Source organism: Dermacentor variabilis, unplaced genomic scaffold, assembly GCF_050947875.1.
Source record: "Dermacentor variabilis isolate Ectoservices unplaced genomic scaffold, ASM5094787v1 scaffold_12, whole genome shotgun sequence".
In the NCBI taxonomy this organism is placed as follows: domain Eukaryota; kingdom Metazoa; phylum Arthropoda; class Arachnida; order Ixodida; family Ixodidae; genus Dermacentor; species Dermacentor variabilis.
This window is the reverse complement of record NW_027460280.1, coordinates 35,991,186-36,017,349: the sequence shown is the minus strand read 5'-3', so window position 1 is coordinate 36,017,349 and position 26,164 is coordinate 35,991,186. Positions and strand designations below refer to the sequence as shown.

The window sequence follows — 26,164 nt, the reverse complement described above, 5'->3', positions numbered from 1 at the left end:
CCTTAATCCATCGACTTCAACCAAGACTTCTCCGAAAAGACATGACCCTTTTGTGCAAGCTATAGTTGGGCGTTGCGTTTACCAATGCCTACGCGTTCCGCATATAGGCATGGCAGGCTCCGCAGCCTGGGCCCGTTGCGGCGATGAGGAAACAATTTGTCACGTTCTGCGCCAGTGCCCGCAGTACAGTGTGTAGGGACAATCGCTTTTCGTCATGCTCAACCAGTTGAACAATCAGCCTCTGTCGGAGGAAAGAATTTTTACGACATAGACGAAGACTTAACATCATACCAGAAGGCCGTCCAAGCGCCACTGGGCTTCTTGAGATCCACAGGCATATGTGAACGCCTATAATTGGAATGCTGTTTCTTCCTCTTTCTAACCTCCATTTCCCCTACCCCAGTGCAGGGTAGCAAACCGAAAACTCGCATCTGGTTAACCTCTTTTTTTTTGCCTTTCTTCTGTCTCTCCCTCTGGCCTGCTAAACAGTACGGGGGTTTTAATAGTGGCACGTTTTTCCTTGTTGTTCCCCTTTTGATGTATGTTGACATTATACCTTGGCCCTGTAAGTCTGACGCTCCGAGGTTCTCGAAGTTCATATATATTTTTGGCCACGGGACACTTCTACAGCGTTGCGTCTTTAGCTCATTTGCGAAAATTGAAGAAATGCGACGATTTGCGATCTGACACACTATAAGCAAGGCAAGGCGTGGGCACTCACAGGACGTAGCAGATGACGCCGACGCTCCACATGTCGGTGGCAGGGCTGACCGGCTCGTAGCTGACGACCTCGGGGGCCACAAACTCTGGCGTGCCAAACATCACGCGGAGGCTAGAGTTGGGCTCGTAGAGCTGCGCCAGGCCGAAGTCGATCAGCTTGATCTGCGCAGAATGGACCCGCCGACACGTCAGCGCTGCCTGCCTCAGAAGCGAGCGGCATTCAGGCATAGTTCGCTGTTACCGCTGGGATGTAATTGATATCACAGCACGTGCCACAGCATTTTATTGAATTCTGTGACAATCATGTTTCGACAGCTCGGAACTGAGCATACGAATGAAATAACAGCGAATTCTACAGGTCCAGTTGCTGTACATTTCTTTCTTTTTTTTTTTTGAGCTCCGCAGAAAAAAGACGAAGGTCCTTCATACCGATTCTATACAAAGTGCATGTTTAGTTAGGGGATTTGAAACAAGCAGCTTCGTGTTATATTCTAATAATGCACGCATATTCATGAGCGCACACACACACGTACGCATTCACGCACGCACGCAACGTTGATTACTGATACGAGGGAAGGACACCATTCGCATAAGAAAAGGCTGTCGGTGAACATCTGACTTAGTTGAATACAACTTAGGACCAGGACCTTCAAGGAGACTTCAAGTACGTTACAGAAAGCTAAGCTGTGTATTTTAATGATTGGAAAATGTAGAGAGGTCGGCCGGATAATGGAGCATCTGGCCTGCTACTCTACGTAAGGGAAGGGGAAGAGGGGAAGAAAAAGGGTCACAATGGGGGATGATAATGGGAGGAACGAGGTGAAGGACACATTACACAACTGGTATCACAGGCGTGAGTCCACTAAGCTGTGAACACCACAAGGAAGAGCAACAGACGTTATCATAAGCGTCACTATAAGCATGGAATGTGGATTTATAAGTCACTCTTGCAGTCCGCAAAGGATGTATGAAACGGATACCCATAACTTGTTAAAAATTGTTATATGCTTACAGGAATAAGACCAATCGTTGTCTATCAGAAGGATGGAATAAAAGGCGTAACTCTAGAAAAAGAAAGAAGGAAAGAAAGAAAGAAAGAAAGAAAGAAAGAAAGAAAGAAAGAAAGAAAGAAAGAAAGAAAGAGAAAAATGCAATACAACATATAAAATACAGTTGCTTAAAAACTAAATTTTTGGGTCTTGCATGCCGAAACTACACTGCGATTACGAGAGACGCCGTAGTGTCGGGACTCCGGATAAATTTTGACCACGTGGGGTTCTTTGACGTGCGCCCAATGCGCGGCACACGGGCGCTTTTGCATTTCGCCCTCGTCGCCGTGGCTGATCCCGCGCCCCGGGCTTAGCAGTGCAATGCCAGAGCCACTACGCCGCCAGGGCGGGTGGTACAGCCGCTAATTATCGTTCCTTTTTTTAGCCGCCTGTATATGCTACAAAGAGCTCAATGTATAAATGGGCTTCACCGGTCTTTGCATCTGTCGCCGCTATTGTTAGTGAGGCCGCTGCTCACCAACCACCGTTAGAGTAACTAGAAAAAAATATCTGGTGACTCTTGCCATGGTGAGCAAAATAACACGTGTACAAAAGCCACGGCAAACGTTCCCAATAGACTTTGGAAATGGTTAGAGCACCTCGCTTCCACCGAGGAGCATAGGGTCACCCGACCCAAGATGAGGAAACCTTCATACACGCCAAGTTTGTAGCTGCTGGCTTATGCACCGACAGCAACCGTAAAGCTGATGCACCGCAATATGATATTCGAATTTATGCAAATGTGCGTGGCGTTGCGGCCTCTCATGAGCATGCAACAAATCGCGCGGTGAAACAAATAAAACGAAAATTCAGTTTTCACTTAAACCCATCCAAAGTGGCAGCACGATGCCACTGCGCAAGCGCTCCGTCACGTGGCTTTTTTCATATTTCGCGGGCTTTATTTGCAACCCGGAAAAAAGGACTACGTGAGACGTATCGTAAAGGAAACAACTCGATCGGTGGTTTCTGAAGGTGATCTACAAATCTGCGCATCATACTTGGGGTCCGCAGCCAATAATTAAAAATATGGGTAATTAAATTTAATTAATTAGTGAGTTATAGGGAAAACAAAATATTGTCTCAGTTACCATAGGCTACTGCGAATAATACGCGTTCGGTTCAATTCGCTACCGACGCGCCTTTCTTTTTTAAATTCTTGGCTTGAGTCATGTGGGACACCCTGTATAAGTACTAATGTCGACGAATGCTATCGCTGAGTGTTCCTCATCAAGAGGCGACAAGATTAACGGGCACACATAATCGGCAATGGGATCAACCTGATGGCGAGCCGTCATCTTCAACCTCTCGCACATCCAGACAATGGCACTCTTGCTGAACCGTGGCGAACGGTAACATATTGCCTGAAAAGGCGCACTGCATGCCTGTGCCATTGTTGAAACATGAATAATCTGTGAATATTTTTTCTCATCATTGCGAACGATGCTCCTGTACGCAGAGGCGGAGCATAGTCATGCCGCACTGATGGAGCCTTTCGTCAAACCCTGGTCCTCAAAGGAGCTTGTGTCCGCACCTTGTGTCCGACCTGGCTCTGGCAGAGGATGTTCTCGGGCTTCAGGTCGAGGTGGATGACGTGTCTGCTGTGCATGTAGGCCATGCCTGCGCAGATCTGCCTCAGGAACAGGACGCAGTCCCACTCCGTGAGCACGAAGTCGTCGGCTATAACCCGTTCGAAGAGCTCTCCACCGGACACGCTGCAACAAAGCGCCGCCATTGAGAATGTGCTCGTCCTCCAGCCTTTCTGCCAGATACTTTTGCTCAACGGTCACCCCCTCCAATTATAGCAACTTGAGGGCTCGGCGTCGTCGATGTATCGCCAAGGGGTCAACACCACTGCACCAATGCCACGCTTTCCGGTAATGGGGTCCTAGTATGTGGATGATTTACAAAGGAACATTTCTGCTCACTAGCGCTAATTTATGTTAATCTGGAATCGAATGTACGGCATAAATTACGCTACATTACGCCAAAATACGCACTCATTAAAGAGTAACAGTATAACAACCTTCTCAGTCATAGCAGTGCTAGCTTTGTACGTAAGCTCCAGAGACAGAGAGGGAGAAAATAATTGAAGGAACATAGTTTAACCAGATGATTTAACAAATTTAACCACATTTTAAGGTACACCGCGGAAAGAAGAACAGGGAAATAGAAAGATGTCTTGACATAAGTCCTTTTATATCCGTTAAAATTAAATTAAATTGAATTCAATTTCTTTTTCTAAGTATTCCAAGAAACCCAACAAATACCAAGTTCTACGTAGCAATTTTGCCCGTGTCCAGGAGTGAAGCAACAGGACCGTATATTTTTTGCAAACGAGTTATGCTTCCAATATCACGTTTCTTATTATCAGCGAACGTATACTTTAAAAGACGTTCAGTAATTTGATATATTTTTCCTCAACGCAGGTATGCGAAACGTTGTTGTACAACAGGCAAATGCATAATAACTTGCAAACAGGTTATAGCCCATTGCCGTGAAGCACGACTTGAAACTCGATTGTATTCATGCGTGACTACACTGTAATATCGGGGATGCGGAAAGCTGCTTTGCAGATGCCTAACTTTCCCCAAAGGCGTGACCTTCTCAATGGGGCTGATAATAAGAGTGCCCAAATGGAGCCTTGTTTCTAAAACGGGCATGAATGCATAATTCGCGAAGGTAATTTAACACACACTACAGCTACGCAGCACCTGTTTAATGAAGTGACACAGGCCAGCGAACTTGCGTCACAAAATCCAGCCATAGAAATTAAATTGCCGTTTCTTGAAACGACATTAAGGGAAGCTCCAAAGAAAACAGTTCTCGGTATAGGCCAGTTCATTTGCACCTCTCTCTATGCAACAAAATGAAGCAGCATTATGCAGTCGCGAAGCAGCCAAGGACACACCTGAGTCTTACTTTAATCAAATTTTCGAAAGCGAAGACCAGGGCACGGAAAGGTGAACAGCGGAGACGAAGAAGGATATTTCTTAAGCTTTGCTGAAACGCTCGGCACCGTGAAAGCCAACGACAATGGAGTTCATTGCTGCTGATTTTGAAATAGGCGCATTGCGTCTAGCAGCATTTTACAGCGACGCTTGTTAAAGGGACTCAGCAGCTAAATTCTAGGTGACGCCGTAGACACTTTTTGTAGTAGTTTCCAGAAAAAAAAAAGCAATAATCGTGTCATGCCAACGAAAAAACTTTGAAAACGTTTACCATTGTAAAAAAAATTGATGTAGTCTCCTTATCCGGCATCAAACCTGAGGTTTCCAGAAATTGTATCGCGAACCAACAGCGCCACCAGTGAGCAGATTTACTTCTGTTCTTGCTGATCTGTGTCGCGCTGAGAAGAGCGTGGCCCCACAAGGTGGCGACTACGCTTCGTGCTACGATGCACGATACGACAATAAGCCGGCATTACGGTTAGAGTAGGCTCCACTGGTTGGCTTGAGCAACGCTGCGGCTATGAAAAACGCCGCAGTGGGTCCCTTTGGATTAATTTCGACCACCCGGGTTCCTGTCAGCTGCAACCGATGCGCGGTGCACAAGCGCTTCTTGCGGCTGCCGTGGCCGCCAGTCGAACGAGCGACTTCCTGCTCAGTATAGCAAAACATCATAGCTGCTAAGAACCATGGCGGCAAAACCTTATTTTTTATTGCCGCCAAGCCGCTCCTGTCGTGTCACAACTTGGTTAGTCGAATCATTACATCGCTCTTATTGTTTCACAGCGAAGCTGTTTGTGCAGCTATATGCGGTGTAAAACGTCCACACAAAATGTAGTTGTGGTTTCTGTTTGGAATGGAAGCTGTTCACTCATTACGCCCGAAAACTCGCACCTCGGCAAGGCGTCTTTGGCGGGAAAGCAATTTTTGGCTGCAACAAGGATCGCGCGGTGGCAGAACTGTATCGGCGCAGTGGCACCTTTCTGTCCGCTCCGCCGCCTTCACATCCTATCATTTTACTCCCACTGCTGATTGTCGTTCAGGAGCCAGCAGCTAAAGTTAGTTACGGTGCGGTCCCCTGTAATTTACTTTCCTTACCTCATAACCTAACAAACAACGAATTAGTACTACTGCACTATGGACGCAGGCATGACTTTAGGCGGCGGCAAGGGGAAGCTATACTGAAATTTGCGCTGTGATTATGCAATGTGACTAAGGTCTACGGGGATTTAATATTGTTAAAGACTATGGGGTTTTACGTGCCAAAACAATTTCCTGATTAGGAGGCACGCCGTAGTGGGGGAGTTCGGAAATTTGGACCACCTGGGGTTCTTTATTGTGCCCCTAAATCTAAGTACACGGGTGTTTTCGCATTTCGCCCCCATCGAAATTTGGCCGCTGTGGCTCGGACACGATCTCGCGACCTCGTGCTTAGCAGCCCAACACCATAACCACTAAGCAACCACGGCGGGTTTTAATATTGTTCATGCGGTCTCCGATCACATGAACAATATTTATTAATATTTCAACAATATTTGTGAACATACGTTCAAAAATGAAAAAAAAAATAAAGCAAGGTGCAATTATTATGTCTACGCGCGGTTCACTATATATCCAGCTATATGACGCACTGTATTAGCACTTGTCTAACTGACTGCCGAAAAATAAATAGCGTAGTTACGAATAGGCAACTCCATTCCATCTTGAGTGGAGCAGCGAGAGACCGCAGAGAGTGCGGGGCCCCATTCAGTATCCTAGCGTCAGTAACGGCGCGAGGTAAGATAGATAGTAAAACTGGTACATGTCATCGCAGCTGGCGCTGCCTCCAACTACACCTTGCCATGTGGCGAAATCAGCGAAGAATCCTTGTGTTGCGTTCAATATTATGGCTGATATTATATAGAAGATGTAACACGTATTAGAATCTTCTGTGTTAGACTATAGTGGTTGCAAGCAGGTAAGGGGAGCGAGGAGGGGGCGCGCGATGATACACAGACAAACAGTACACGAGCCACGTTGTGCTTGCGTCTATGTGACGTTGGTGCGCTCAATTTCGCCCACCACAGCCCGGCGGAGGCCACCGAGGCCAACAGCACTCGCAGCGGCGCAGGCGGGGCTCTGCGCCGGCGATCGACAGAGGGCACCAGTTTTACGCCTTGCGATTCACTGCGCGTCTGCGACTCGCCGTGAAGGCTAAGCAAACTCAACTTGGAACACGCACGATTGCCGCCTCTAGAGTTACAACGGCATGAAACGTGTTTTAAACTTATTTTCGGCATGGCTTCGGCCAGCGTCATGGAATCGTGCTACGACCATGGTATTGTCGTCGCCGAAATGCGCACTGTGTGGTTGTTTGCCTCGACCAGTAAGCGCGTCACTTGCAGCACATTTAGGCAAGGAGAATGGAGCAGTGATTTTGCATGAGTGTGCAATACTTGACGCAATACGTGTAGTACAATACGTACTTGACGTGTGCAATACTACGTAGTAAGTACATCAATATGAACACAAAGCGTGCATCTTAAGGAACTTCAAGTGAGCCTTAAAGCAAAGTGCAATTAAATCCTATGGTGTATAGGCTATCTGATCTTAATAATGTAACGCTAAATATAAGACAAGCCAAAAACCACTTCGAGCATCACATAACGCTCCTCTTTACGCAACGACACCTATCACGTAGTTTTTTTTTTCCCCAGAACTCGGAAAAAGCCAGCAATATACTACATGTCCCTTCGTCCTTGAGTGCCTGGATTATAGCGCTACCAAGCTGGATTTATGTAATGAGGAATCGCATGCTTATATGCGTGTATCGAACGGAAATGGAAGAACGCTTGTTGTGAGAGGAAGGATGATGGACGGCGATTAGAAAGGAATCATTGCAATTTTGTTAGAAGACTGTCCGCAGTTTATATATATTATGCGAAGGATGTGGGATCGTTCCCCACCTGCGGCAAGGTGTTTTTTCATCCACTTTCAATTTCATAAATTTCTCATTTCGTTATTTCAATTATTAAGCACAAGTAATTTCCCCTGTGTTGTCCTTGGTTTCTTTGTTGGCTTCTTATGCTACCATTAATATATATATATATATATATATCATTATGAGTATTCCGCCTCTTATTCCTTGTATATTTCATCTCTATTTTCATCTGTAAGCATTCCTCTTGTCCCCCTTTTCCCTATAATGCGAAATTTTAATCTGTTGCCTTCCCCGCAACAAATTGGTTGGGATAGCTGATCCTCTTGTTTGGGCAACCTCAACAGGGAGCATCGAAACTCTAGCTCCCTGTGCCTTCCTCGCAATTCCTAGATCCACATTTGATACGCGAGTCGAAGCACTCGATTACTCCACGGGAGCAAGTCTGAACATTAAAGGGAAAATATGAGAAACAGGGAAAAATATGGGAAAAAGGGAAACATATGGCAACAACAAATAAGTAAAAACTCCAGCTGCTAGTTAGGGCTGGAAGGCCACTAGTGTGCTGCCCGTTCACCACCTATATACATGCAAAAAGTAACACACCCGCTTTTCATAAGCACTGCACGTGCCTTATATTTCGTTGCCTGTTGCTCAACCCAGATTCATTGCAATCGTAAGGATAGCTGCATTTTCTTCCGCAACTTGGATTTCTATGTGACAGATATATCACTGTTTTTCTCGGCGGTCAGTAATGGGAATGTCAATATTGCACCGTGAGGAGTGGACAAAGACAGCGTGAAACCTCGCTGCTTTAGTAACGTACTGAGACGAACATTTTCCACGGCACTCCTCGGCGTTCAGTCACGCATTCAGCGCGGAGTTTGAGCGTGATCCGGCTTTTACGGTGGAAGAAAATGGACGAAGTGCGAAGTTGCGCGGGCGGATCACTGAAACCGATTCGAGGCAACGCAGGATAAAGGGAACGCGCGAGCACGAAAGAGGGAAAAAAGGTGCGGTACGCACTATTCGGTGACGAGGATGACCTCCCGTGGCTTCTCGTAGGCGTCCAGCAGCCGCAGGAGCCGCGGGTGTCCCCGGAGCAGGTTCAAGATGGCCAGCTCGTGGCGCATCCTGTCGCGCTCGGCGGCGCGCGTGCAGCGAACCAGCTTGGCCGCCGCGGCGGTGCCGTCCGCGAGTCGCGTGCACCGGTGCACCACGCCGAAGCGACCCCTGCAGGGGCGCGAGAGAAGGCGCCGCCATGTAGCGCGGCCATCGCGGGAAGCAGGCGCATCGAGAGGCGACCGCGCAGACCGACCAGGAGGCACCTGGTCTACCTAAATCTAGGTACACGGGTGTTTTCGCATTTCGCCCCGTCGAAATGCGGCCGCCGTGGCCGGGATTCGGTCCCGCGATCATCGCTCAGCGTAGTCGCATGAAAACAACTATATTGAACAGTTATCTGGCGTTCGTAACTCCCTACTTTTGATTGAATCCGTTAAGAAACGATGAAACCACCAGCGCCATCAGAATTCAGACAATCATTCACAAGCGAAAAAACACAACGTGCGAGGGGGTGCATATTGTAAAAGGTGAACTTTACGAACGTGCCTTTCTGGACACTTCAAACGTTTCATTGAATTGCATGTGATAGCGGCGTCAATGCCCCCTTTCATGGCGGTCGCTGAAGAAACGGGGCTTATTAACGACAGTTTTCTTTTCTCACTCCGTGTATATAAAATTGATTAGGAATGTTATTTTCCTTGAGTGAATCAAACTATCTTTGGCCTAAATTTAAAAAAGAAAACTTTCTTTCTCAATGTTTGTTCCCTTCGCACATAGTCGCGCTTCAATCGCCGCTCCCATAACCACCCTTGCTGACGTCGGTGATAACTGATTCTGAACCGCTTTTCGACAGAAGCTTCGCGACTTATTTGGACTGACCTTGTAGAACATGTGTTGCGCGTACATAGGAATTGCACCACACCCCAAGAGATATGACGTGACATTGAAGGATTATCTCTGCCGTTGCATCTTTGATCCAAACAAGTCCTCAATGTCACGTCATATCTCTTATGTTGCGCATGCGCAGGAATCGTACCATGCCCCCATCTTCTACTTCAATAAATCAGTTGGTAGCTGGCGCTCTGTGTGTCTGCGTGGTACTCCCTTGCATTTGTCTTTCTAGCGGCCTAGAGTAATGGTTTCTAAATCGCACTAACTTGCCCAAGAAGAAGTTTTATTAAGATATATCCCCGGCTAGAACTTGTAAATTGCAATATGTGCCATAAGATAATTAGGTAAAACTTAATTAGTGAAATTTTTTGTTTAGTCGATTATGAATTTCAAATTTTTGCGCAAGTAATGTCAGCCTCTTCGAGTAGAGTAATTTATGGACTAGAACTGGTACTATCTGCCACAGGCAATTCTTTTAAAAATTTTTTTTAAACGCTCGCTGAAACATTCGGTACACATGTATTGCGTCCTCTTGTCCAGTCGCCTTCTCGTTCTTCCCCTCTGCTCTCATTTCATATCAATTTCCGACGTATATTCAGCGCGGTGTCCTCTGGTATAGACACGTCCATTTCCCGCTACGCGATTGCTATAATACTCCACTCTACTCTGCTATAATATTATTTAAATCCGTAACATGGGGCCTCCACACTTCAGTCGATAACGACATGCAACACATATAGGCAAGCTTAACAGCGGGGTTGTCGCATGGAGGGAAATGCATTGGACGTCGGACGACACCAGGCCGTCAGAAGGTGCCATTTGAATTGTTTCGTACTAATGTTACGATAAAACCTGGTGATACAGTGTCTACATGTGTTGCTAGTATGGTGCTCTTCCGTCAGCATGGGAATGATCGGAAGTACATGCATTTGCCAAAACATCGTCCTTCCGGTTTCAAATGATATTGCACATGCTGACATTAATGTTTAAAAAGCTGTTTGTCGTCGCAATGTCGAGTTAAAGCCACAGTTAATTTCTGCCGTTAGATTACCTTCGCAACATGATAAACTAAAACAACTGTGCTGAATGAACACACACACACACACACACCATATATATATATATATATATATATATATATATATATATATATATATATATATAAATTCACTGGCCTCCTTGCCCTACATACAGGTATATGGGACTCCGCCTTCCTTTTGCCCTGCATCGTAGCCACTAAGGCAGCTGCAAATCTGCCAAACTGCTGAGAAAAAGTCAATCACAGTCACAACTGTCCCTTTCGGTTTGACGTGTCTGAGACACACCGGGCAGCCGGTCTACTGTCTTTAGTATCAGTATAGAACTGCGATTTTCTTGGAAACCCTGATGAATAACGGTCCACCGGTCGAAACTGCTGAAATAAAATACTTGTTCTGTTGACCTTGTGGCATCGCTCAAGTGCTTTACGTTTGAAGCGTAGCCTGAATAATTTCTCTATTATATATATATATATATATATATATATATATATATTCTAAAGGTGCTTATTTGGCAGAGCTCCGAGCAGCGCAACGTCAACGGTCAGGACAGTGACAGCTTCCAAGCACGAGGGCCGTTGCCGAGCCAGAGCGCTCGACCCACTAGCGTCTCTCTCTCTCCTTCTTTACAATATATATATATGAGTGTTACTAATCAGACATTGATTTGAAGACACGCACTATGAAAAGTGTCGCGATTTACTGAGGCGCCGGCAATGAGGCAACGAAATTACTTGCGAATGTAAAATATTTTTCTCCTTTCAAGAAACGTTGAGGTTAGCTAGAACGCAAACTACACATTGCTCCCATTACTAACTCTACGGTCGAACGATTACCGCGCGCCCGATCTCCCTCGAATAACCTTCGTATGAAACTCTGTGGGAATGGCGTCCGCTGAGGCTGCAGCTCGAAAGAGCCACAGGCGCCCCACCACTGTGTCCCTGGACAGCGTTTACGGAGCACGCGCTCGACATGCAGCCAAAGGGCTGACGAGGGCAACCGGCGCGCGCCCAGAGATCCTCGCTGCGTTCACAAGAAAGTCTGGAACCGAGTACACAGTCACAACCTTGGCGTTAAAGAAGTGGGTTTCGGACGCTAAGAACCCCTCGAGAGCACCAACGCCATCGCGCGGTCACTGGTCCTGCTAGGGCGATTTGACTTCTCCATTAGTTGCAGTTGCAGCCCTTGCCAACCTCCACGCTTGACGTCGAGTCGTCACGTGCCGTGGTAACCGAGCGGCAACATCGTTCTGCTGCTCAGCACGAGGTCGGCAACGGCCGCATTCAAGCGGAACGCAAGGCAGGATTTATGTTAACGCGAGTGCGTGCGACCCGATACATTAGAAATAACTCTCACTATAACAACCACGTCGCTACGCATTATGCTGAAAAGAAAAAGTCAATTGGAAGAATGCACGATGGTCAATCACTGGCGCCTCTTGGTGACGTGAGGGCTTTTACCACATCACGGCCACATTGTCTGAGCTTTCAGTTGAGGTAAAAGGAGCTTCCCTGTGAATATGTTTCATTGAACTACACGGCCGTGCTTAATCATGCGAAAGGCTGACGAAAGAGTGCAGAAAAATAGTGCATCCGGGAGCGGCTAGAAGAAGGATGGTCCTTACAAAACAAACCTTAGTAACACTTAGCCGTGAGCAGGCGCGTTTTGACTACTGCAAAACAAGAAATAAAGAAAGAAAGAAAGGTATTCTTGCTTTATTTCTTTAGGCGAGTCAAACTTGCGTCACCCTTCTATCCCCATTTGACACATTCACGTTACCTAGCAAGTAAATTGTAAATTGAAAATATCATAAACGACGACAGTAGAGCGAACAAAAGTGACAAATGTCAGACAATGTAGACAGGTATTTTTTCTTTGTAGTTGTTTCATTTTGCGTTAATATGAAGGTATCCACTAAAACAGGCTTAAAGACCTTAAAGGGAGAATGTTTTGTATTACGCACCACATTCACAGAAGAGGAAACTACGAATCTGGAGGTATGTTTAAGCTACTGAACCAGAAAATCCTGAGGAATTTAGTTAGTGTTCGTACATGCGCCACTTGCCATTATATTCTAATTCTGGCTTTCTAAAGTTGCTTTGTTTTCGTTTATTTGGGTATTTTGCAAGCTTTGCACGATGTGCACCTCAGTGAGAGCTCAAAGGCGGCCAGTGGGAGTAGCGGTTCCGTGGCCACTGCTCTTTGATGCGATGATTTGCCTAAAAGCAGACTTTTGCAGATAAACGATCTTCAACATTAATCGCGTCCTTGATTCGTGCGTGTCGGAAGGTGTGCGATTCGTGGCGGAAAATGACACGGCGATAGCGGCGCCTATTTATGAAGCTACAGCGCTGACTCGAGCCAAGCTTGAGGAAGTTTACAGCAGAGGCAGCTTGATGTAGTTCTACCGTGAGCACATGGCACTGATCTTTTTTAAACATCAGGAAGGCAGTTTGCTAGGTCATTGTCACCCCTATTAAATATTTTTTCTGCTGCTTAAGCTCGGCTTCGAACACATAGTGAGCCTGTGAGGTCGGCAGGCGCAAGACATTTTGAGAACCGCCGTGATTACCCTGCCGTGCCCCACCGCGTCACGCTCGCCGTGGTCATCGCTCCGGCGTCCGAAATTGCCCAACCGCCAGGCGTGCCATCGAAACGCCAAACTGTCCAGACTGCTTGTAACGTTATATGCGAAGCACGCATCAGGTTCAGCGTCACATTCGTCCAGCCAGAGGAACGTGAAACAAAACAGGATCAGCTTTGAAGGCAACGACCCGTTATAGGCTCGTAATGTTCGGTGCAGCAGAAAAATCTTATTGCACTCGAAAAAACAATTTCGCAGTGTAACGCAACGTGGCAAAAAAATGTCCTCTATCTTCTCCCAATGCATTCGGCGACCAAGAGCTTACGCGAGTCGTCAATAGCGGCCGATGATGAAAGAATCTCGAGATGATCGGGGTATTGGCTAGGACGCTTTCCAGATGCACTTTAGTCGTCTGGAGCGCATACTACCCTGATCACTGCAGTCACCGTGTACTGTTAGTGAACAAAGCAAGCTCCACTTGCTGAGCATTTCTCAGCATCGCATTTGAACATGAATGCACAGACGGGTAACACTCGCGGAAACAGTTTCTCGTGATTCGGTCGATTCAAATATGGAAAAAGCGCAGAGTGATACAGACCTGCCCACCGATTCGTGCAGGTGGTAGTTTTGGCTGAACTCCTCTCCTGGCCGCATCGTAACAGGAAGGCCTGGTGGCTCCATGATCTCTGCAAATCACGTGAACGAAGACACGCGTATAAGCAGGATGAACTATTCGGTGCAACTTCACGGCGCTTTGCGAACTTGCTGCATACATTTGCGGAGCACGTGTATACCCTGCGCATCTTAGTACACAAACACCAGTTCGTACACAAAGCATCCCATAAATCACGATGCCATGTGCTTCCAGCTTGAATTGAATTATGGGGTTTTACGTGCCAAAACCACTTTCTGATTGTGAGGCACGCCGTAGTGGAGGACTCCGGAAATTTCGACCACCTGGGGTTCTTTAACGTGCACCTAAATCTAAGTACACGGGTGTTTTCGCATTTCGCCCCCATCGAAATGCGGCCGCCATGGCCAGGATTCGATCCCGCGACCTCGTGCTCGGCAGCCAACACCATAGCCACTGAGCAACCACGGCGGGTTTGTGCTTCCAGCTTGCCAGGCACCAAACGCTATAGTGATGTATACATGGTGATGCCTGAGCGGAAGCGTAATCAGAGAGACTGCAGCGCTGCTAACCATTGACTCCCAGGACAGCGTTACTCAATCATTATTCAGACTTTCACACCCTCCCTGTCGCATGAAAGTAGTTCGGGAGCACCTTCGCGCAAAAGCAGCCGTAATTCTACAGAACCGCAAAAGCACGCACACTATCACCCCTGTTGCTCGTTATCATCAGTATAGGCCCAATTATATCGAAGATAAAAAAAAAGAAAAAAAAAACATGTGGAAGTTGGGGGAGCACCAGGATTGTGTGAAAATTTGTGCAGTTAAAGTGAAGGAAGACTTTATACAGGCACATTCAATGTTAAAAAACGCCATTCAAGGTTTATGTTCTGGGGTTTTACGTGCCAAAACCACAATTTGTTTATGAGGCACGCCGTCGTAGGGGACTCCGGATTAATTTTAACCACCAGAAGATCTTTAACGTGTGCCCAATGCAGGAGACACGGGCGTTCTTGCATTTCGCCTCCGTGGAAATGCGGCTGCCGCGGCTGGGATTTGATCGCGCGACGTCGCGCTTAGCAGCGCAACACCATAACCTCTAGGCCACAACGACGGGTCTATGTTCTGGAGATACGTTTCGAAAGAAGGCGACTCTTTCGGTGAAGATGATGTCCTTTCTGGGGGAATATCAGGGTTTCTTCGATATTTTTTTATTATTGCTTCTGAAGGCGTCACTCGCCACCAGTTGTCCGAAGAATCTATTTAGGTCAATAAAGCACCACATGTGAAGCTTTTGAAGGATTTTCGGGGCGAATCGAGAAAGAGTGCATGCTTGGGTAGGACAGTCCCGGACGCCCCACAATGGCAACACACGCCCACACATACACCATCGCTGACGAGAGAGTTTTCGGTCAAAGAAATTAGTGCCACTTTTACATTAAGCAGCGCACTCAGAGAAGCTTCAAGAAACTTTGTTCTGTCCCCCATATTGACATGAACTCTCAAATTTCGCTTTAAATCCACTGACGTCAATAAGGAAATTCGCCAGAGTACCTGCGTGACATTCCAAATGAAGTGTCTCAAGAAGCGTTCTATTCATGGCAGAACCATTGGATCCGGTACACAGACTAATGACAGAACTATGTGAATGGTAGCAAGGGCTTTTACCATCTGCGAGCACGTAGGTAAAAAAGGAAAAAAAAACGTATGCCTGCAAAGTTCGCGAACATGCCGGCCAGACTATACGTACACGCCTTCTCGTTCTGTTCTTAATTTGCATGTTCAATCAGGACTCAATCCCAGTCAGGAGGCTAACTACTTCCTTTTGTCCTGCTTCGTAGGCAATATCTCTGTATTGCCTAATAAATAAACTGCAAAAAGTTAGCGTGAATTCCTTTCGAACAATATTGTGCAAAAATGCGGCCATTCAAGCGAGACACGATGGCAGCGCTTACCTCGTGCCTCTCGCTCGTGTGATCGTCACGCGACATACTATTGTCCTGTGGGAAGAGTTAGATCGGTCAAACCGGAAGGTGTGTAAACAACCGATGCCGAGATTATGCCTTGAACATAAAGAATGAACGCATGCATTTGGCAGAGAACGCGAACTATTGCGATTGTGAGGCACTGTTTCGAAAAGCTAAGATTCTTCGCAAAAGCTCAGTGGCAGTGAATCTCGGAGTGCGAAAACTCGGACTGCTTAGCAGGAAAGCTCGTGAGATTAGTAAACATCTAATGGCAATAAGTGTAAAAGCAAGGTTATAAGTTGTATAGACGAACAATATTTCAGTGATAGGACCGCGCACTGACTTCAGCATCAGTACTCTTTAAGTCAGCGCTGTGATGCTGAATGCCCTTACTCGAGTTTTATTTAGCAACTGTCCCACTGAGGCACCCTTTCCGCAGGGAATTCTGTTTAGGGAACTCCAGCCTATTTGAAAAGAACGGCGACGAGCAGCGAAAGAACACAAAAGCCCTACTTGCACTGAAGTATACGCGTTAGAACTGCAGTGCGATTTCCAGATTTACGTGCCGTCTTGTGCCCCGTCTGGTACTGCAGCTTGTTGCCCTTCATAACGAACCCTTCTCAAAGAAAGTAATTTCCTTCCCAGCAAGTGCTTGGTTCACTAAAGGGACCTGAGAACGTGCGCGTGCAGTTGAAGACTCGTTACTGAAGTGATGATTACGACCATTACCTTAGAGTAACCTCTTCCCGCTGAATTTCTCTAAAAAGGCGCAATAACAGCAACGCTACATGTATCTGAAGCTGTCGCGTTTCGCTGAGCTCTCCTTTCAATACTTCTCATGTCACCGGCGTGCTTTTAATATCTGCATGCTTTCTTGGACGCGGTGCCAGCGTGCGTTGCAATCTTACTAAGAGGCAATGTTAACATTGATACTTAAAGCGTGCGATAGAGTAGGCTGTGCTTTAACTAGCCCATAGGGAAATGGAATTAACGTGTGTTGTGCTCGAAGATGCAGTCTTCGTGTTTCGGAATGTTACAACCGTTTTGTAGCAAATGATATAATAGGGAACAGCGCTTTGCTTGCGCCATTTCTGTCCCTCTACAGTACTGTATATTCACTAACGTAGCTAGCTGATCCCGCTTGCATAGCGCACTCACTAAAGAGATGTTAACCTCGCCGTAACATGCTGCGCTGAGTAATGTGTTTCAGTTGCTCGGGACGGCATTGCGACGCGTACTTTTTTCTGAGCGCTGCACATCTCGACCTTTATGTTACAGATCTATACAATACGGCAAAAGCAAATCTAACTCGGTTAGCTTTCGACCCAACAACGATGCCGATCAGCGAGCGCAATTTCACCGACGTTCTGTGCTTGAGATGTCAAGGAGGCAAAAAGCACAGCGACGCACCTGGGATCGACGGATAACGCCATTGAAATGCGGCGCGTGAGCACCGGCATCTTAACGATGAGGCAGCGCTGCTCGCGTGGTACGACAACTTCGCAAATAAATCGAGCAGACCTGCGCGTCTGCAACTGCACCTGTAGTGTCACATTGTGCAAAATGATCATTCTGTGATCATCAGAATAAATAAAAGGGGCTTGCGAGTCCATCAAGGTAACGCACAGACGGTCACGCTCTCTCAAATGTCACACGAAAAGCTGAACTTTAGCAATCGACTACGTACCGACACAAACCCGCCTTTTCACAATAAGCTGACAGACTATTAGGCCAGCATAAGGTTTCATACAAAGACGACAGAAAGAATACGCGTTCTTCTTTCTGTCGTCCTTGTGTAACGTTATGCTGGCCGAACCAGTCGATATCCACCAATTAGCCCAGCAAAATACCATTTAAGCTGACAGAACATGTACTACCTCCATAGCACCGAACTGCTTCCCACATCAGCACATGTGAGCGGCTGCAAAGAATGGTCATCGACTGTGTCCGAGTATGACGCTGCTGCTCAGCGTCAGAAAGAAAACAGAAAGAACACACATCGGAGCAATTACTTTAGCGGCGCCCAAGCGGCAGGTCGTCACGCAGGCTGCAATCATTGCCATCTGCACGCAGTCGTCCCCATACTTGGAACAGGTTACGTTGTTTGTAATTTGTAGTTGTCTAAAATGGCTTAACAATAGTCCGAAAGTTTTTCTACAGACAATGCGAAACTGGAAAGTGGCGCTGAAATCGTTGAAACGCCATTGAAATCATAAGACTACGTTCCCTCATGGACTTGGTACACCTAGTCCTAGGTAGCGATGAGTAAGTGCAAGAGATTACTTGGAGATATTTGCAGCGAGAGCCTCCAGCGTAGTGCACACCGAGAATTTGATTCTGATACTCGCTCCCGCGGCCAGCGTTTTTGCGGCTACAGGCCGCTTTGTTGTGCGCAGCAGCACCTGTGTTATCTAAGGAATCTCCAACGTATTGCGTTCTTTATTCAAGGCGAGCAACCGTATAACTCTGTGGACCTGTTTATGAGCATTGCATCCTTCCTTCTATAGCATGATCTTTTTTTTTTTTGCGATGAGCTGCGCATAAACCATTCAAACTAACTGCTGAGTAATTCACAAGCATTGTTTGTGCTCAGCGGAGAAGCGGCATTCCGAAAATGATAATTGAACGGACCCCGTGTCTTCACATCCATACGGCATCATGTCCCCTTTTCAGTATTGCGGAGTGTGTGGTCAGGGCTAAAATGAATCACCGCCCAAGCACTCCGTACACATGTTTAATCAGCGAAGCTGAAAGTGCGGCCCCGGTATTTGTCAGTGGAATAATCCGACGGTTCATTAAACAACTGCTTGGTAGGCTCCCGGATCCTCGGTACGCAGTTGCTGCTTGCGCTCGGCTACACATGCCTGTACTTGTGCCCTGGCTGCAGCATCGGCACGGCACAGATGACTTAGTTCCCGGTTCTGCACGCGGCGTGGCTCATCGAATGCTGCCTGCTCCTAAAGAGTATGTATGGCGCGTGGCCTACCTATTTCGGAGCCGGAGAGATACTGCTGCATGCGCGCACGCTCGGCTGCGACGAAGAGCAACCGCGTTACTACTGGCGCAGCTAATCCAACACCACCTAGCTAGCACAAGGCCTTTTCACTCCATGACATGTTACCTGGCCTGACCACCACAGAATCTAATGGGGACGCTCCCGAGTAGGCAAGAGTGATTTTGTCGTCACCGCTTTTGTCACGCCAGCCTTGTCAATTGAAATTTCGGGCCGGGCAGCGTGAGGGCATGGAACGGAGTAAACACGCGTTGCGCTATCTAGGTGGTGTTCGCTAATCGCGCGCCTCTCTTTCTCTCCCTCTCTTTTCGCGCACGCGCATGGGGTTGCGCCGGAGGAGCCCTCGGCGTACAGGCGACCGACAGACGGACGGGCGGACGGAGAAATCGGCTAGCCACATGCAGCTTCGCTGTAGTAAGCGCGCAACTTGGGACCACCACCTTTACATGTGTTTGTATCTGACGTACATGCACGGCGAATACTGACCGCTCGTGTATACCCTTCAGGTCTGGCTGTAGATTATCCCGAAATATATTATCGTCGGTTCAGAGTATGTTGGGCGCTGTAGAGAGAGAAAAAAATATATATCCGTCTGGCGAGATACACGCAAAGCCAGACTTCAAACGAGTGCTTGTCCCGGTTTAAGTGGCTTGACATTCTGTTAGGGGCATGACGTTTAAAAAATTGTATATGTGCATTGCTTAAAAAAATGGTAATAAACGGCAGCTGGCACAATACACCAATACTTTATTAACTTTGCTCCTGTTCAGGAATCTCAAGAAGACACAGAACACCTCCTTTTACGTTGTGACAAATATAATGCTTGCCGCCAAAAGCTATCAGTAAGACTGCAGATCGTATAATAATAGCCAGTGTTATTGTTGAAGTTACTGGATGCTTAAGCAACAGAAAGATCCCATATACGGGCTGGATGTGCACTAATAGACTTTCTGTAAGAAACCTGACCGGGATAATTGACCGGGACCGGGACCTCGGATAATTTTACACCTTTGTAAGTGATTGAATATATCTGGTATATTTAACGTTACGTCAAGCATGTGCATCATGTTCGCTTCTATTCGGTTGGCTATATAGATCCCGCGATATGATCATAGTGAGGTTCATCTTCATAATAACGACGCTACGATGCGTAGAGTCTTGACAGTGCTGTTTACCAAACCGAAGCTAAATTGAAAATACTATGGTATTTGATCGTTTTGTGAACTGAGCGCTGTTCTGTTCTCGTTTTATTTTATAACAATGGTTACAACCCGCGTGTTCCAGTTTGGTGGCTACGTCGGAACTCATTCTATTACGCGTTGTGAAGGCATATGAATCTGATTAACATGAACTCTTCCCAAATTGTTTTCTGTTCTGCACTGAAGCTTTCATTTTGGTTGCTTTTACATTTTCTTTCCCTACATAAGAACAGCGCTGTAACAGGCCCGTCAGACATGTGCTAATATACAGTTTTAGATGGGCGTCCGCATCAGCTCTGCGTAGGTAGGAAACCCGCGGAGGCGACAGTGCGCATGCGTAGTACGCAGTAGCACGCACGGTCTCTAGCGTGCGCCCGCAGCTTTTCAAAACCTGCGTAGCGGGCTTTGCGGGACATTCTCGCGTGTCCACGAGAGCGCATTCTTCGATGTGGCTCTTGACGACGATATATCTCCGGCTTGTGGTTTGACTGCGTGGCGGCTGGTATTGGCTACACAGTTTCAGAAGCTGGCATATGGCGGCGTATAAGTACACTACCGGCTCCTGCGCATGCAGGCCAGCAATATCCCCTTCTCAACTTTTGCGTCCGGCCGACTATTGGCGTTTCGTACGCGTGCGCTTCGCCACGTACGCACGACCTCGCGGGCTGCGTACGTGGGCGGTTGCAGACGCCGCCCCCCCCCCCCCAACTGAAGCTGTCTAATAACTCCTCACGCACGTTCAACACCAGTGAAATGAAGATAGAAAAAAAAAGCGCGAAGAGTGCTTACAGAGCAGCTGCAGTGCGCAGGCATACGCTACAGCAGTCCTTATCGTATGTGATCAAAGTGCAGGTGACAACTGATTTGAAGTCAGTTATCACAGTGAAGTTGTTTTGACTGTGTATTGGTGCCGGCAAGCATAGTCGAGAATGGCAAGTGGAATCATAAGTAGCCTAAAAAGGCGAGGACATACATAAGAAAGACAGCAGTAGAAGACAACAGACAGTCTGTCCTTATCTTTTTGGCGCTACTTAGAAATCCAGTATGATACTAATTTGGCCGAATTACTGCCTGGGAGCCTGATTAGGGCTCCCAGGCAGTAATTCCAGCCAAAAAAACATGAGTTATTTATACACAGACAAAAAAAAAAAATAGTGGGCATAACGGGAAAATTTTTTCTATGTTTTGCATACCTATAGTCAAGCACAATCTCAAAAAAGAGTGAGTAGGTAGTCCACCTCCACCACTCACTACCGTCAGCCATTGTTTTCCCGCTATCAGCAAATGCTCGCTGACAATCGAGGTTTTTTTTCTTTTTGTGGCTAAAACAACATCCTTATCATCAAAACAGGCTTCAAAAGTCTTGTTTCCTTTCTCAAAACTTCTGCTGCTATGATCAAACTCACGCTCTAGTAAAGACGCTTGAACAGATCTGCAGTGCCGAATTCTTTGTTTTAAAGCAGACAGGTTGCTTGGCTACGTCACGCTCGTTGATATTTGTTTTCTTCGACAATAAGTGCCCTGGATAAAATATAACGAAGGCCATGAAAGCGAAACCGCCTAGAAAACTTGGCAATAAAGCACGAGGCGCCAAAACGTGATGAAAAAAAGAACCTTGACTGGAGTGACTCTGATTCCCATAACACTATTGCTGCAGAAAATAAATCCCCGATTCGATAATATGTTTTCAGACTCCCACGTGACCTCGAGAAGAAAGCACTGTAAGAGGTTGTCCCAGAATGTGCTGGAGCCACAAGCGATGACACACATTGCACACGGCCCCAGCTTTCTTATAATTGAATCTCCGCTTACATTATGCACCTGCCACTCACCAATTCAAAAGAAATCACCGATTCCATAATATGTTTTCAGACTCCCACGTGACCTCGAGAAGAATCAGATTCAAAAGAAATCACCGATTCCATAATATGTTTTCAGACTCCCACGTGACCTCGAGAAGAAAGCACTGTAAGAGGTTGTCCCAGAAAGTGCTACAGCCACCCACAAGCGATGACACATATTGCACACGGCCCCAGCTTTCTTATAATTCAAACTCCGCTTACATTACGCACCTGCCACTCCCCACCTGGGATCCTGGTCACCGCCGCTACTGGTCAATCCAGTACCTCCAAATCCATCACGGTCTTTCTGCACGCTTTCCCCTTCATTTGCGGAGTAATATTTCAAACCAACGTTACACTATCTGTCTCGCGAGAGCTTATCGGCGTTTGAAGGCTCAGATGCTGCGCTGGAGCGCTCTGAAGGAACAGGCTTCCTGTTCTCCCACTATACGATAACGATACCCCTGTAGCGGCCTCAGGAGACACCGTTAGAGGTGTACTGGTTAACGGTATTCTCTGCGGTATTCTATATATATATATATATAAGAAAAGAAAGGGGGTTAACCGAGGGGCCCGATTTTTATTAGTCATATCACGAGAAGCCAACAAACACTGACACCAAGGACAACATAGGGGAAATTACTTGTGCTTAATGAATGGAATGAAGAAACGATAAATTATTGTAAATTAAAGTGGATGAAAAAACAACTTGCCGCAGGTAGGAACCGAACCCACAACCTTCGCATTTCGCGTGCGATGCTCTACCAATTGAGCTACCGCGGCGGGTTCTACTAGTACACATAAGGGTGCTACTAGTACACATAAATACCCAAGAAAGTGGATGAGGAAGCAGCGCCGCGGTAGCCCAATTGGTAGAGCATCGCACGCGAAATGCGGAGGTTCTGGGTTCGGTTCCCACCTGCGGCAAGTTGTTGTTTCATCCACTTTAATTTCCATTAATTTATCGTTTCTTCATTCCATTTAATAAGCACAAGTAATTTCCCCTATGTTGTCCTTGGTGTCAGCGTTTGTTGACTTCTCATGATATGACTATATATATATATATATATATATATATATATATATATATATATATATGTATATATATATATATATATACACAAACGAGAAGAAAGGGGGCTAACCGAGGGGCCAGATTTTCATTAATCATATCATCAGAAGCCAATACACAAAGACAGGGGAACAAAGACAACGCAGGGGAAGTTACTTATTTTTGCTAAATGAAATAAAGAAATTGTAAATCAATGGAATTGAAAGTGGATGAAAAAACAACTCGCCGCAGGTGGGGAACGATCCCACGTCTTCGCATTACGCGTGCGATGCTCTGCCTACTGAGCTACCGTCGCGCCGTTTTCCCATCCACTTTCTGGGGTATTTATATGATAGTACTAGAACTAACCCTATATTATATTATATTATATATATATATATATTGTCATGTGGTAGTGACTGAAGAAAGCAGCCGAACTGAGAAAGACGAAACTAGCGTTTTATTGGGCGAACTTGAAATTCTAGAAACTTCCCACACATGCAAGCGCATCCTGCGCTGTGCGATAACATTTGTTAGGCCGTGAAAGGTGTCGCCCGATGAAGGCAAGTACACGTGTCAATATATATATATAAACGAGAAAAGAAACGGAAGCGAGAAGCTCCATATTGTTAATCATGATCATATAAAGCCAACAGTCAATGAATCCAAGGAAAGCATCGCGGAAACTAGCTGTGGTTGAAATTGAAATGTAGAAAATAATAAAGGCAAAATAGGTTCGGTCCCTACGGGCGACAAGTTATCTTCTCGTCCACTTTCATTTCCATTTTTTCAATCAATCAATCAATCAATCAATCAATCAATCAATCAATCAATCAATCAATCAATCAATCAAAGCGAATACTTGTTTTCAGAGGATCAAAAAACAAGCTTTAATTAAGCGAAATGAACACCCTAAGTCTCTAGTGCAGGAAATCATCTCTGTTGAACTGCGCAATTAGTAAAGAACCTGCCCTATCGTCTTTGTTGAACGACGAGATGGAGTAAGGACATGAAAGGCAGGGAGATTAGTAAAGAACCTCCCCTATCATCTCTGTTCAACGGCGAGATTAGTAACCTCCCGTATCATCTGTTGAACAGCGAAATTAAACAACCTGCCCTATCCTTGAACCTCCGCAACTGTGAATTAGCTAAGTTCACTAGACGAACTCGCTAGTTTATTAAAAACTTAAGCGTTCGAATAGCGTTTGTTCTGCTTCACTACTTCCATCAACAAATAAGCTATAGCAGTCAGGAAGCAGCGCTTGTTATTTTTCAAGGTATAGTCCAGCTCGTTCTTAAAGAGTATCCGACGATACAGTAACCGCCAGGCGCACATGAAACAGTACCCAGTAACCAGGTGTAGATGCGGAAACTTTGCTTCTACAGAGGTCGCGGTCGCCGCTGTCCATAATTCCACGCGAGCTCATTGGGCAGGAACGCAACACTCGTATATGCAACCAGCGCCGAAACTTGACATGCCAACGCGAAATTGAGCGCCGACTGTAATATTTGCGGGCTGCTTCCACACTCGGGAAAACAGTTTTATGTAGCACGTACTGAGCAACAGAATGCTGTATTGGGAGTTCTTCACGTTGCTCTACCAATTTCTCATTGACACTTCTCACCTAATTATAATATTTAATGAAGTTGATCAATTATTCAAAACTAATTATCTAATCAAGCGGAACGAAAAAAAATAATCTGAGTATCTCCAAGCGACGGCGAATAACATTACCTCGGTTATGTCCAGCCACGTGACATTTGCATATTTTTTGAAATCTTGGTGCATGACAGGGCCTGCATACGCAGCTCAAAGTTCGGAGTGACAGCGAAAATGACGTAACGCTACTGCATGGCACAGTGTTAGTGAATTAAAGAAAGGGTCTGTTGAGAGGCTCCTTCACGTAGCGCGGGAGATAAGAAAAGAGCGAACAAAAGCGTTCGCCCATTCATAAGGCACGCTTTATCAGCCACTCTTTATCAGCGTGATTGCGCGCAGACGGCGCAGCGTCGGAACCACATATCGGCGCTGGTACTTACTCCCTACATGCTTGCACTGTTCGCGTGTAACGTTGTTGGATGCGTGTCTGCTGTGAGGGCGTCTGAAGTGCACCCCGATTCAAAACATGCGAAGTATGCATGGGGGCATACCACTCTCTTTCATGCCTGGCACGGAAGCTAGGCTTTGGGCGTCACAGCAGCGCATACACGCTGATAACACCAGCATGCCATTTTCTTCAAAGCTGTGTTTGTGCAGGTTCACGCAGTGCGACAGATAGCGAGCTTCCGCCACGAACGGCTGCTGCCCCGCACATCCCGAACGCCTGCAGTATTCAGCCCACTCCCCCACCCTTTCTGTAGGAATTTTGTATTTTCTCGCAAAAATTTTGAATTTTGTATTTTCTCGCCAAGCCTTTGTATAGGCCTCAATTTCTCCAAAGAAACCTCACATTCTAAAGAAACTAGTGATTGCGAGTTTACGAATGGAATTTGTCTATAGTATCATATATGAGACCGTGCAGTTACGGGTATACATTATTACCCCACATACATACACTTGAATTACAGAAAACCTGGAAAAATATCAGGGCCACTGATATAGCTTGAAACCTTGCTGTAAATAATGGAGTGTATTTCTCGCTTCTAAAGTAGAAGTGGGGATTCTTAGATAGCAGGGGCGCGCATTTCGCAGTGCCGGTGCGATCGCGCAGGCCACGGTACAAGTGTTTTTCGTTTTCAAAATTTTGATGAAGTCATCCTTAACTTTCTCACTGACAGCTCTAATATCTAAACCGGATCATCCAGTTTCGATCGGATCCTATCGCTTTCTTTTGTGTGGACTTTTTCAGCGCCGTTAATCCTTAGAAGGCTGACACAAGCGCAAAGAATTTCTTCCTCCTCCTCCGAAAGCTCTTTGCTGCTGTTGTTGTCTAACTCTATATGAACGCGGCAGGCCCCACGCTATATGCTTAAACGGAAACAGTGCTGTATTTTTCATTTTCTGACATAGTCATCGTAATAACGATGCTAAGGTACAGTATAGCCTGTAAAAACATTTCACCACGAAATTTGCTCCCTCGGGACGAAACGACCTGTGCTCTTCTACAAAACAACGCATAACTGCGTGCTGTGTTACACTTAACCCGAAAATTAATGCTTGCCTCGCAGCCCTACTCGAGGCGTTTGTTGGAAACATCACAGTAGGCTGATAAAGAGCCAACAGGCAGCCTGGTACGTTCGTGCGCTGCTTTCAGG

At 46.3% G+C, this 26,164-nt stretch overlaps 1 protein-coding gene across 6 annotated transcripts in view; it reads right to left on the bottom strand.

Moving 5' to 3' along the window:
- Positions 1 to 26,164, bottom strand: part of LOC142566134 (myosin light chain kinase, smooth muscle-like) — a 237,288-nt gene that overhangs the window by 12,880 nt on the left and 198,244 nt on the right. For all 6 annotated transcript variants that reach the window (XM_075676941.1, XM_075676944.1, XM_075676943.1 and 3 more), the window contains 4 exons: positions 13,807 to 13,894; positions 8,658 to 8,864; positions 3,301 to 3,481; positions 722 to 882 (listed from right to left, as the gene is read on the bottom strand). In XM_075676941.1, the coding sequence (XP_075533056.1) occupies positions 722 to 882; positions 3,301 to 3,481; positions 8,658 to 8,864; positions 13,807 to 13,894 (637 nt within the window). The remainder of the gene's footprint in view (positions 1 to 721; positions 883 to 3,300; positions 3,482 to 8,657; positions 8,865 to 13,806; positions 13,895 to 26,164) is intronic.